General features: G+C 45.2%; 1 protein-coding gene across 4 annotated transcripts in view; it reads right to left on the reverse strand.

The window, feature by feature from the left end:
• Window positions 1-10,301, reverse strand: part of Nrep (neuronal regeneration related protein) — a 29,800-nt gene extending 19,499 nt beyond the window's left edge. Inside the window, 3 exon segments of one of the 4 annotated variants that reach the window (NM_001419560.1) lie at window positions 8,307-8,370; window positions 9,631-9,674; window positions 10,124-10,301. In NM_001419560.1, the coding sequence (NP_001406489.1) occupies window positions 8,307-8,309 (3 nt within the window). In that variant the 5' untranslated portion in view covers window positions 8,310-8,370; window positions 9,631-9,674; window positions 10,124-10,301. 4 annotated transcript variants of the gene reach the window in all.
• Between the last annotated feature and the right edge of the window lie 3,669 nt (window positions 10,302-13,970).

Below are 13,970 nucleotides of genomic sequence, written 5' to 3' on the forward strand. Positions count from 1 at the left end.
TCTGTGCACATTCTGAAACTCCTCTGTTTTAACTCCCTATCGGTGCGGCTGATTCCGTAAGTCCACTGGCACCACCTACTTGGCTCTTGTTCCCCACCCCTTTTTCCAGAGTCCCGAACTCTCAATTTCAGCCAAAAAGGATCAAACAGAGCTTCCTTTCTTCAGCCATACTCCCTTATATTGTTTGCATTATCTTGAGTTCAAGTTATTCTTACTTTGTCCTCCGTGAAAGGAGGGATGGCCACCAAGCCACTGAGCACTCTGAAATCAGGGCTTCTGAATGCTTCTGTCTGTATGCTCCTAACACCCGAGGGCAAACTGGCAGCCATGATTCTGTTCTGGGAGATTCCATCACCTTGTGAAGCCAGCACATCATCTGCTCCACCATAAGTACCTCCATTAGAGTACTGAGAGGCGATCCCTGCTGGCTGCCGGAGACACACCACTACTAACTGCGTGCATAATGGTACTCCACAGCCAGAACCCCAGATGAGGCCTGGGACTCTCCCTGAAAATGGCAAATCATACAAACCGAGCATCCTGAGCTAATGTGTGAGCACTTCTGCTTAAAGCGGTGTAAAAGAGGAGAGCACAGAATTTAAGAGCTGTGCTTCTAGGATGGTTTGATCTGACTGAACTGTTCCCTTCGCCTCCCTAACACTGCGAAATGTTCGTGCTAGAGGCCTTGCATCGATGAGCACATCATCTGTCTAGACCCATCTACTTCCTGGACCACAGGATTGATAATCTGAGATACTGGAGCTCTGCACAGGGACAGGCTGTTCAAGGTTATAAATTCTGAAGTAGGCCACCTGGCTGTGGCCAGAAATGACAGGCTGTCGTGTATCTATGACCGCTCACTTATTTATTCCACAAACATTGGAGCACTTATTGATCACTGGGGATGTGCCAGACCCTAGTTAGACATGAGCAGGGACAGCATCCTGGCTTATATATGGACGCAGGCTCTATTCCAAGGTCCCATTAGAACATGTTAACGAAGGTTGGGGGTTGTTTCTATGCTGTGTAATGGGAACGCCAAATTAGTTTGCTACCCATTCAAAAGTTCTGAGTGATGAAACTTTCCCATCTCTGAGTTCACCACCCTACCCACGGAGGAAAGGGAGTGGGGCAAGACATCACAGCCTTACTGCTACCAAGAAACGCAGGTTTCTATGGTCAGTCAGTATTTTAAGGTTGCAAGCCTAGCGGGTCAGGAAAACGTTCACTGGTATGTATGGTAATGGCTGGTGCTAGGCAGATACATTACAAGGTTCTTGAGGTTATTCCTGCCAGGCTGGGGGTTTTATGGATTCCTTCACAGGGATCATTCTCAGTGTGAGAACACCTTTATTGTGTCAGGAGTGCATTCCTCACGGACCATGCAAGCAAAGACACAGAAGGAAGCCTGGGACACATCGAGAATAACCAGTGACCTAGGCTGACCACTTTCATTGCTACAGATAAAGGATTGTGGTTCCAGGCAAACTGGTTTCACCTCAGAAATTAAATTTAAGAAGATCTAAAACCATGAGCTGAAAAAAGAAACATATTTGAACAGAAAAAAAAAAAAAGACAGAGGGCAGATAAACTGTTCCAGGCCAATGCTTACCTATGTTGCCCTTGCTGAAAAGCTCAGAAAGGGGCTCAAGTCACAAGACAGGACTACAGTGTTGACCTATGTCTCCCTCCCTGAAAAGCTCAGGGATGGGCCAAACTCACCTATGGAGGCTATGGGTGCAGATCCTGACTCTTCACAAGGAGATCTTGAAGCTAACACCTCCCAGAGTGAGACCCAAAAAGTCCCCCATAGGCAGACTTGGCTTTCCTCAACTTTTGTGAATCACATGAGAAGATTTCCCTCAGATACTCACAACTATTAATACGTGAACATTATTGAGATGCTACTCGGAGTTCCCGTTTGAAGTATGTCCAGTTAGTCAGGAAGACCTGACAGAGACGAGTAGCTGAATCCCTAACACATGTGGTCAGCGCGAACCTGCACCCAGTCTGCCTACGGAGACGGAACACGGTGTCCCATTTCAGGCATCAGGCCCAGCAGGAGGCTCCTGTCTCAGTGGACAGTACTGCCACAAAGAAGGGCTGACACTACCTTGAGAAGTGTGGCAGGCAGCCTCCCTTTCCCTTCCGGGTGCCTGGGCAGGGCCTCCCTTTCCCCACTGTGTAACCCTTGGTCCAAGGACAGTAGGGGAGCAGTCAAGACAGCTGTGCCTTTAACCAGAGACTACAGTGAGTAGGAAACCCGCTCTGCTCAATCAGAAGGCAAAGAACCTGAGATAGTTTGGTAACCTGAGCTACAACACTCAGCCATCTGGAAGACGTCTGCTCTGTGGCTTCTTATTGCTTAGCAAATCAAGCCCTTGACTTCCAGGTCTGACTTTTGAAGCTCACCCTTGTTAGCACAGAGCCCCATGACAGGAACCAAGCACCATTGAAAGCATGAATTTCTGATATATTATTTCCATCTGGAATTCTCTTCTGCCTTCTCTAAGTATTCTTAATTCTTCATGCACCCAATGCTTATTAAAGATTAGTTTCAAGACTCGGGGATAGAGAAGGTAACAAGGCATATTACTCCCTATCAAGGAGAAAAGAGTTCACTTGCAGGGTTTGGGCTTTGTGCTAATGCCAGTCAATTGTGCAAGTCTTCCTGAAATGCTATGCTGGGGTTCTTACACTACACTCAGGATGACTGGTGCAGTCAGCATGGGTAGTTAGAGGAGGCATGCATGCTGTAGACCTGCTATTTCTAGCTCTAGATTAATTTTTATTTCATTAACGAGAAAGGCTTCCAGCATTACCAACCCCCTTCCTTTGTGTCCCCTTTCTGGATCTTACATAGAGCCCTGGATTATGGAGGAAAGCAGTGTTTGTTTCCTTCCTTCTACAACTAAAATACGCATGCGCTGAGGTCAGGGGCCAGGTGTGTGTCTTCTGCACTGTAAAGAACTATGCTGAGTTGAAAATGATCCGTTCACAGGCGAAAGATGCATATTCCTGCTGCTAACTCTTCTTATTCCTGTGTGTTCAGGCATGCTGTCTTTGTGTCCTTGGGACCAACGACTCAGATTATACTAAAAAGAAGTGAGTGTTAAAGTCGAGGGGCTGGTAGGGAAGCACCTCCTGGATTCAGGAGGGGTTTTGAATGGCTGTGGGACCAGCTGCTGTGAGCTTTGGGTACCATGGATGGATCAAACCCAGAGTGCAGGCTCCTCGTTGCCTACTCAGGACATGGCTCTGAGCCCTGGGGACCCCAGCAGTCCAGGCTACTCTAATGGGCGAATGCTACACTTTATGGTTTAACCTGTTTCTTGCTCTTTTATAAGTAATGTCATTGTGTGTCATTGTGTGTCATTGTGTGTCATGTGTGAAAGTGAACGTTACACTCATTTCAGGGTCAAGGCACTTGAGGAGAGGTTAATGATACAGATTACATCTACGTCACCAAAACTAATCGTGGCAACAGATTAGTGCTAAATTAAAAAAAAAGCCAACTTAATAGACATTAGTGTGTACACACAAAATATTTACTATATACTATTTTCTAAGCATGATCTATGAAGTAGATAAATCCTTTGTAGGCCTATAATCAGCAGGGCAATAGGAAAAAGGTTATGAACTTCTAACAAATTATGTCATCGGGCTGGTTTGTATCATATCACGGCCAGTAACGAGCTGACTGGTACTGGGAACTTAGTGAAGAGAAATTTAAATGCTTAAGTCCCAAACTAACAGGGCTGACCATGTTTACCATGTACTCGTCAGAAGCACTGAAGTTTTCTTTTTTTTTTTTTAACTAATGAAATGAAATATTATTAAAACTTTCCCAAAGATAAAAATGTCGCAAAATAACTATTTTGGATAAATGTAACCCCAAATGCTAACCTGTTTTGTAGTTCAAGCCAGAAGAGCAGTTTGGAGTTGGAATCTTGCCGCCTATCGTCTGACAAGATAACACAGTCCAAAGGCGCTTGAAATCTTCTCCCCTTTGTATATCTGGACTGAATTGCTAATAAGACTGCTTTATCCCTGGCCTTTTCTTGCACAGCACAAGAATGATACAGATAAAGCAAACAAATCCACTCCTACGTTGTGGCAGCAACATTTGAATTACCCAGATGAATCAGATGAAATCAAGGGTTTGTTTTTTCTTTAAGCATAATTATTCAGATAATTGTGTCGGTCTTCCATTTCACCGAAGCTCTGAGGATCAGGTCTTAGATGGCTTCCCAGCCATCAACAACACTAATGAGACAGCACAGGGTCAAGGACCTGGCCGGCCCTGCAGCATCACTGGCGCCACCTCCAGGCCGCCCAAGGCACTGGCATGCACACCAGGGCTTTTAGTGACCAGGTAAATAAATATTTAAATGTTCAAAATTCTTATCTGGGAATTACTCATTCAGTTTTGCAAAGTATTTCTAATTCTGGAGGAATTTATTTTAAGATTTCAAATGATGTGAATCCCCTTTGTATATTTATGATAATCTAACCTATACCTAACTTTTTAAGAAGTGCACAGTGGGAAAATGGAACACACTTTGAATAGCTATTTATTCCAAGATTTTTTTTTCCTCGGGTACTATCTCCGACCTGACTCTCTACACAGCTCAAGAGGAAGCTGGACTGGGGCTAAATCCAGATAGATTGATTATCTCTTCTGTCCTAATTCCCCAAACAATCCCCAATTCTCTCCTTCAAAGGCACAGGAAGGCTTGGCGAAACACAAGATGGCACCATATAAAATTACCCTCCAAGGCAGCACCGAAAGTCACCTCAACAACTAGTCAATTTACAATCCAAACCCATTGACAAGGGCTGCCAGTAAAACCAACCTTCCCAGCCCTCCCATTTCCTTAAACCAGGGACGTTTATGTTAATTAATGTGGGGAGTATTAAGGGGGCTTGCTCCTAACCCCATAGCATGCACAGAAAGCACAGTGCTTTGAAAGGTACCATAGAGTCAACTGGTCTTTTTTAACGTATCAACCATAAAGAATTAAAATTGCCCCAGTACCCAGACCCCCGTTAAAACATTCCAAGTCTTTGCTTATACCTCCGAGAGTTATGACATACACACACAGGGAGACAGGCCTACTACCTGGAGGGTAAAAACAGGGCATTAACTTTGGCAATGGATTAAAAATCTGGTTTTTCAAAGTAGTTTCAATAGGATCACCTATATGTTCTGAACCGCTTTCTCCTTGTTGTCATGTACAGGTCAAATACTTATAAAATAAAATGACAAGTTGGCAGCACATCATAAAATAGGGATCTGGAGATCGAAACCCAGCAAAGAGCTAAATGAAAAGAAAAAAATTCAAAGACCCCTATAGACTTGTGGTAATTAAAAAGCTATGCAAACTCTACAAACTGCAAACGGTAAAGGGAAGGGTATGTTTGCTAGAAAACTGGAAAAACGGGAGAACAAGTCATTGATAAAAACAGTGCTTAATAAAGGTGCAGAAAACTATGCTTAGAACTAAGAACTTAGCACTCTGAACAGTATTTGCCTCCAACAGCAAAATCATGCTATTGGTACTCCCTGCGATTATGCCCATAGGCCACAAAACTGAAGATAGTCATATATATCATTTATTTATCTATTTATTTTAATAATGCAAATGACACTCTATGAACCTTCCATGTCTTCAAATTACTACTGTGAAACCCTGTGTTCTAGTTTGGTTTCTGACCCCGTGATAAACACTACATCCTAAGCATCCTGGGGATGAAAAGGTAGTAGCTTGACCGAGATGATAGAGTCCATCCCTAGGGGAGCCAGGGCAGAGGCTCAGAATGGAACCTGAAGGCAGGAATTAAAGCAGAGTCCATGGAAGAACACTGCTTACAGATTGCTCCTCACCGCTCGCTCGCTGGACCACCTGCCTGGGCTGGCTCCGCCCACAGTGGACTGAGCCCTCCCACATCAATCATTGAGCCACAGACAGGTTCATAGGCCAATAAGATTGAGGCAATTCCTCAGTCGGGGTCCCTTCTTCCCAGCTTACTCTAGTATGGGTTAAGTTGAAAAAAGCTAACAGGACACCCTACAAACTTAGGGTATGTACATGGTCAAAAGAGATTTAATCATAACCTGTAGAATTCTAGAGCTTACTGGTGAATATCTTACATTGGACTGAATCGATGGTAAATTTGTATTTGAAATGAACCTTTTTAGAATATGGAAATTAGAATCTCCGTAGTATTTTTACATTATGTAGATGAAAACGAGCGTTTAAAGGGAAAGCCAGGCTCGTGTATATTCCAGAGATGGTCAGTATTTAAACACCCTGCTCCCCGTAAGTAATTGCTACTGGATGTGAGTCAAATCTTTCAGTAAACTAGATAAAGAGTTCTACAAAGTAGTTCCAGTTTTAATCAAAGAAACTAACTTCATTTTGCTTAAAAGAAAGAGGTTTAAGACATCTTTAGTATCAGGCTTTAAAACTATCTATTTGAACCTTTTTCTCTTTTACATTATTTTACACAAGGATTTTTAAGAACGGGGACTTTCCAGATACGAGAATTGCTAGAAAGTGACTTGGAATCGCCCTCAGACAATAACTGCTGGTGGTTTTATTTCAGGCAATGGGCTGGTGCCAGGGAGGCCTCTCGTCTTGATGAAAGGAGCCCGAAAACTTGTGAGAATTTTTGGTTTCCCGAGTAAAAAAAAAATCCTCCCAAGAGAAACAAACTGTGTTCATCTATTCTGCCACCACATACCATGGACTACAGAAGGAAATTAGCATTTAATATTAATTTGTCTTTGCCTTTCAGCCTCTGAGTGATTCCACTCTCAGCTTGGCGGGCACGCCTCTCATCCACAAAGCACGCTCCGCCCCCGACTACAGAAACCTGGTATTTTGCCTTGACCTTGATGTATAAGACCAGGTTTAGCAGGGTTCAACTGTCCTATTTATGTTTAACTAAAACTGTCACTTGATACATTGCAATATACAGCCTTTGTGGTGTGGCTAGAGTGATACAAAGTGAGCAGGGCTCTAAGAGAGAGGCAAAGTGAGTGCCCACTCCAGTGAAAAGAACTAAATAAAGTACACTCCGAACACTCCGCCACTACCTTATTGCTCTACACAAACGTTTAACTGGAAAGGTGATATGGAGGCAGCTGTTTGCAAAGAGCCCGTTGATTGGTTTGATTTTATGCTCGCCTCTTTCGTCTTTCTGCCCCGATTCTTTAATTCATTAGCAAGCCGGCCCAAGCAAAACCTACTTTGCTTGGTGCCTTGACACCCACTTGTTGAAATGACAGGCAAGGCATATGTTAAAAAAAAATTTACAAAGCTCACTCTTAATGAAAGCCAATCTGAACTCATTTAATTGCCTCTGATTCATCTTTCTCCTTGGAAGCTAATTCTCAGTTGTTCTCACAGAAAACATCAAGTATATCAGATCCAATTTTAATTCATTAAATTCCACCCTCATTTAGAAGACAAATGAAAAAGAGAAAATAAGAAGTGAATTAGGGATTCAGACATGTCAAGTAAGACTCGGGTGCTCTGAGGGCCATCAGCCTCTTCAGGAAGGTGTGCTGCACTGCGAGGGGCTTCAGAACTACTCGTCCTTTCCTTCCCACAGAAGTTTAACACATGCACTTCGCTGCTTTCAATGTATATTTTCTATGTTGCTCTATTTAATCAGAAATTTAACTGCCCTCTCTGTATACTCCTTGGGAGAAATAGCTACCTCTTAATTTAGAGGTTACTAGGCCTGCCCTCTGAAACTGAATTTTCTCTTTTTAAAGAAAGTTATTAGTCAGCAAAAAAATGCACATATATTTGAATAGCAATACATAATGTCTTCATTAAAAATTTGACATCTACTGATACTAAGGAGAGCATCTTATAGCTTGTGACTTGGGCACAGACTCACAGTTTTTTGGTTAAGTTTTAGCAGCCTGCAATATAAAAGCCATTGCTTTGTTCCAGCCCTCCTGCCGGTCTCCCTCCATGCATGTCACAACATGTCAATCTTCCTAAAGAACAGAATAGGTCCTGTTGTTTGAGTTAAATACAGCCTTTCTCTGAGACAAGAATTTTAGCTTTATATTCAAAATGACTGCAAGTCAATAGCTCTAAGTCACCACAAGCAACTCACACAGACTGCTCTACTGCAAAGCCCTTACATGTGGGAGACAGAAAGAACCTTCCAAAGGTCAGACGGGGTGGAAACAATAAAGTGTCCCTGTGAAGGTGAGAGGCTAACACCTCTATGTAATAATTGAAAAGCTAGCTGACAATTTCCCTCTGTTGACCGTTCCTTACCATTTTGAGAATCTTAATAGTCTTGGGCTTCTATTCTCCCCTTCTTCAGTCCAGGGAGACCAACCTGCAAAATACGTTTAAATACAGTAGACACATTGCTTCACCACAGGTCAGCAAATGCAAAATGCCTCCTCAGAGGTCACAGACAAATACCCACTCTGTGTGCAGAAGATAAGTCCCGCGCAAATTATTCTAAACATTTCCCTGAAGGGGCTTTCCAAGTGGTCTCCAGGTTTACATAGGGGACAAAGGAATGCCTAGCACACCAGGCTCTGCACTCCTGGGCTATTCTTAGTGTCTGGTTCATCTTTAAATTGCAGTTCAAAAGGCTTAGCAACTTAAAAGTAGACCCAAGTGATAAAAATAGATTGTTTGCTGGCTGCTCTTTGTTCTCAGACACACTACTGGCAGTATATTTGCAATCAAGACAACAGAACGAGAATCAGACTTCCACCGTAGTGTAATGCCTCAGAGTGGATATTTTTGGAAATGGCACTGCATTACATAACCTTCCGTGTTTTAAAAAAAAAAAAAAACCTACACAAGGGAGAAAGTCAGGAATATACACCATTATGCCCTCTCCCCAAAGCAAATAAACATTAATGTACACGCAGCACTGGTTTCCGCTCCACCTCTATTCCATTGGAACACAACTCTTTTGTTAATGTAAGTTACGGAAAAATTAAGATGAATGGAAAAACTAAAAGTTCTCCAGACCGGTATCAGAGGCATTTAAGAGTTTTCCTATAATGTTGTTATAGAAACACAAATGCAAATCAGGTTATTAGCGGTATCAAGAAAAAAAAAGTAGTCATTTATCTTTAATGCGCCCGCACCCCAAGTTCAACTGCTTTATAAGAAAATGCAGGGGGGGAAAAAGTGTTACAAGAGCTCAAACAGGAAAAGACCCACGGCCGCTGCTGCAGCGGCAACACTGAAAGAGTAATCAAGTGTAAGGATTTTATAAAGGGAGGGGAAGCTTGCATGCACCAAAGTGCATTTAATGCAAAGGAACAAAACAGCTCTCAACAATGAGCAAGAACATTAACCACACCAGCAGGCAAAACCCCACCCCTTCACAAAAGAATTCATTTCTTTCAACTTGTGCATTAAACAAAGGAGAGGGGGTTGTTAAATCCCAGCATTAATGCAGCGGGAGCAAAATGACATAATTTCTCCAAGGTGTCAGCTTTAGCTCTAAAATTTAGAGGGAGAAAGCATGTACTCTGCAAGGTTGAAGGGTCCAGCTAAGAGCAAAGGCAAGGAATCTACACAAAAGAGAAAGCAGCGCTCTCGGCTGGGGATGAGAATGGCATATACTTACAGACAAAAGCCCCGCTCCCTGTTCACTCTCTCTGCTCTCTACACCTGAAACACAAATGTGGATGAAAAAGGGCATCATGCTAGAAAGACAGCTGAGGGGGGAGGGGGAGGGGAAAGGGGTGGAGGGAGAGGAGGGCGGAGGGGGGGGAGGGAAACAAAACCCCAGCCCACTTCACTTCCAAGAAGTGCTGCCTCCGAAAAGGAGGGGAAGGGTTCCCTGCCTTGCGCGCTCTCTCCAAGAGTGTGTGTGTGTCTTGTGTCTCTTTCTCTCTTTAAATCAGTCTCTCAATCTCAACTCCTCTCTCTCTCTCTCTCTCTCTCTCTCTCTCTCTCTCTCTCTCTCTCTCTCTCTCTCTCCCCCCCTCCCCCCCATCTCCTCCCACCTCCTCCCCTCTCTTCTGCTAGTGTACTAGTGAACAATGAGCTAATTCTGATGGAGCTGGCGCGCGGCCAGCGCCCCAGCCTTGCTGCCACCGCGGAGCCAGACTGCTTACTCGGCAGGAATCGGCGGCTCGCGGCCCCGTGGGCGCGCGGCCAACACGCGCGCGCTCCCCGGCCCCCGCACCCGCGCCGTCGCCGCCGTAGGGCACCGGGCCCTGGGGGTTGTGGGGGATGGGAACGCGCCGAGCAGCCCCGGGAGCTCTGCGCGCACTCTGGCGGGATCTCCGCCTCGCCGCGCGGCGGCTTTGCAGACAAATAAGGAGGCGGAGGCGGTGGTTTGGGGGCGTGCCAGGCGCGGAGGCGGCCCGCCAAGGAGAGGCGGCGCAGCCCTACTGTAATAATAAACCTGCGGCCGGGGCATCTGAGGGAACCGGGACAGCCACGGCCTTGCCGCCTTCCCTTTTATGTGCCTGTCCTGAGCACAGCAGAAAATGGTGCCCACGGCAGCATCGGAGCGCGCACGGGGGCCCCCATCCTAACTGGTCCGGGCTCCCCGAGGCGACCGCCCCAGCGCGGGGAAAGCCCGAGGTTGGAATCCAGGAGGTTGGCGCAGCGGGGTCAGGGGCTGCGGGCAAGAGGACGCACACGCGCACGGTCGCGTGCACAATCACACGCGCGCACTCGGACACTTTCAGTCACGCGCGCGCACAGACTGCAAGAGGAGGGCTGCCTGGTGGGTGCAACCGGAGATGCTCGTCCTTAGAGCTTTTCTTCTCCCCAAGGATTTCAAAGTTCTCATCATCAGCCCCTGTAGAGCAACTCTCCTTAAGTTGTGGGTTTCATACGGGAGGAAAAAAAATCTGTTTTGTTTTTTTAAATTCATGTAAGAAAAATCGATCTTTTCCTAGCAATGTAATAGCTAAAAATGTTGCAACTAGTGGTGTTGCCAGGACAGCAGGGTATCATACTATGGTAACTGTCAGATGTTTCATAGTGAAGATTAGTTCCTAATTAAATTGCCTTGCCAAGTGTGAGACAGGGAGAGAAATATGGGGGAGATGGGGGTGGGGAGAGATAAAGGTCCCCAATGTCTTCTAAATTTGCTATGTACATTTTAGCCCTAGTCATTAAAAGCAATGTTATCCATTTTAACAAAGAGACGACACATTTACAAAAGTCAATTTTAAGCCATGTATTTATAGAATGTTAATTTTTTGAGTCAAGCACTGGGTACAGAAATAGCAAACCTTGAAAAGTAATCGTTTACAAGCACTATTCTAAAATAACTACGAGCTTATTGGAAGACTGGAGTGCTTTTCAAACTACAAAAGCAACTCCAGCAACAAGTACCTTTCATAAAGACATGAGTAGGATGCTTGGGAAGCCCAGAAGTTCTCCGACTCCACTGAAAATTTCGACTGTTGTTTTTCCCTCAGGAGCATTTGGGAGGAGAGAGTGGGAAATACGTGGTGGAAAGGGTAGATGGCCAAGAACAAAGATAAGAAAAGCAATTCAGCAAATTTCCCTGATGTATTCACGGTCAATGTTTTCCTGTCAGAAAATTCTGGAAAGCAAGTATGGAGCACAATAGTCTGGGTGTGGGAGAGGAGGCCCTGGGGAAAGCAGGGTTGTCTGGTTCAAACCCCTGAAAGGCTTGTCAAAGGGATTTCACAGAAGATCTTTACCATCAGGTCCCCAGTCACTACCAAACCAAAGATTACCAAAAATTCATCCCAGCAACTTGTCAGAAGTTCAGTCTTGAGTTCAAGCCTGAGGACCTGAGTTCATTCTTAAAACAAGTGAAAAGGGGGGATAAAAAGGAAAGAAAAAGTATGAACCCTAGCGAATTCTCCGTGGACCTCTGTGGTGGCTCCAGTCTTCACAGCCCTTGCTGTACACACATGAAGACCTGAGTTCAGATCCTTAGAACCCCTGAAAAGGACAGGAGAGCCTGTGAATGCAGCCCCAATGCTGGGGAACAGAGACAAGCAAATTTTCCCAGAGCTCCTGGTCAGGCACTCTAGCTAAATAAGGGAGCGCCAGGCTTCGAGAGAGAGAGAGAGAGAGAGAGAGAGAGAGAGAGAGAGAGAGAGAGAGAGAGAGACAGAGAGACAGAGAGAGACAGAGAGAGAGAGAGAGATTTCTCTCAAAATTAAATAAACAGAAAGGAAGATCCCCCACGCCTGCCTCAAGGGTCTCACGGAACAGGGTGGCTTGTAACACTTTGATGAACTATGTGATGGAGAGGTGAGACAGAAGAACAGAACCCTGTGCACAGGCTATGGAGAGAGGCCAAACTGGAGACACAATGGTGACAGATGGTGAGAGAGGCTGAGGTCGACACGCCATCTTTGCCAAGTAGGATCTGTGGGATGGTGTTCAACAGTCTGGAACTTACATAGACGCAGACTCAACCCCAGAACATAACATGTGACTGTGGGATCCCCCAGGTTCTGGGCAGTGAGAGGCCAGAGATAAGAAAAGGTTCACCTTCTGGATTGGACCCTATCAAAGTAGGACCATGTTCTGTGATGCAACCGGAGGCCACGTTGAGGTCTGTGGTTCATGCTGCTGCTCCAGGCCACATGAAGCCTGAGATCCGTGTGGACATATGTGCTGTTGATGTCCTTGGGCTTTTGGCCTCATGTAATCATGCTGTTGTTGTGAGTGGCCTGTGTAGCCACCTGAGGCTATGTTGAGGCCTTAGGACCATTCAGCCACTGAGGGCCATGAGTTGTTGGTGCTAATATGTCCAGAGGCCATGTTGACATCGGAAGCCAGTATCACCACTGAAGCGCATATGGATGTCTGATGTCTGGGCTGCTGCCTGAAGCCATGTTGATATCCATGGGCATAGGAGAGTTGGCCCACCATCTATGGTTGAGGAAGGGGCCCAGTGGGTATGGGCAATAAAGAACTGGCCCCAACCCTCCCCCATGCTAGCTGGCTATGGTGTGGGTGCTAAAGGGCTGGCCCTGCTCCTCTCTGGCCACGGCAGAGCTGTCCTCAGTTGATGGCTTCTGGTGTGGATGTAGAAAGACTCATCCTCCCTTGTGAAGCTGGCCACTAGGAATGTGACCAGGCTCCACTGGGAATACGAACGACACAAAATGTACTGATTTTTTTTTCTTCCCCCACTTTGTCTTTTTTTGGGGGGGGGGAAGGGTTGGGTGGGTCCCAGAGGAGGGGTGTCAGGAGGAATGGGAGGTAAGTATGATCAGGTACAAGATATCAAATAATAAATAAAAATATTTATTCAGCCACATAAATAAATAAATAAATGGATTGATAGATAATAAATAAATAGATGATAGATAGATAGATAGATAGATAGATAGATAGATAGAATATAAGGCTTGTCACATAGCCACTCCCTCTGAATTATAACATTTATGTTAGAGGTGGAGGTTGGGGTTCATAAAACTGAAGAGGTAAATGACTTGTACGCCTCCCTCTAAGGGAAGGGAAAGTTTTGAGACCCCCATTCCCTCCCCAGTTTGATAGCACCATTAAACAAAGGCTGGGGGAAGAGACTCTGTCCTACCAAGCCGTGGGGAAGAAGGTTCTTGGAGACAGCAAGCTGCTTCCCGTGTGTGCAAAGACTTCCATGGATTAGCCTTCCTGACTTGGGAGATATGTTGGTGTGGGTTTTCTGCAATATAGCTGCTTTGAAATATCCCTGCTCCTGTTAGTCACCCCCAAAAGAACTCATTAATCCACCAGATTGGATCAGTCCAATCATTACTTCGCTGTCCTGAGTTGCCTTTCGGGGTAAAGGAACATGTGTATCTTGTGTCTTCCCAAGAAAAGTTATTCATGACTTCTGGCCCACACATGGACCTGTGTGTGTGTGTGTGTGTGTGTGTCTAAAATATAAATAATTATCTAAACACACACACACCACAGGACAGGCACATGCACACATACACACACTGCTTCTACATGGACACAATTACCCTA

This window comes from Rattus norvegicus, chromosome 18 (assembly GCF_021556685.1).
Source record: "Rattus norvegicus strain SHRSP/BbbUtx chromosome 18, alternate assembly SHRSP_T2T, whole genome shotgun sequence".
Taxonomy (NCBI): Eukaryota; Metazoa; Chordata; class Mammalia; order Rodentia; family Muridae; genus Rattus; species Rattus norvegicus.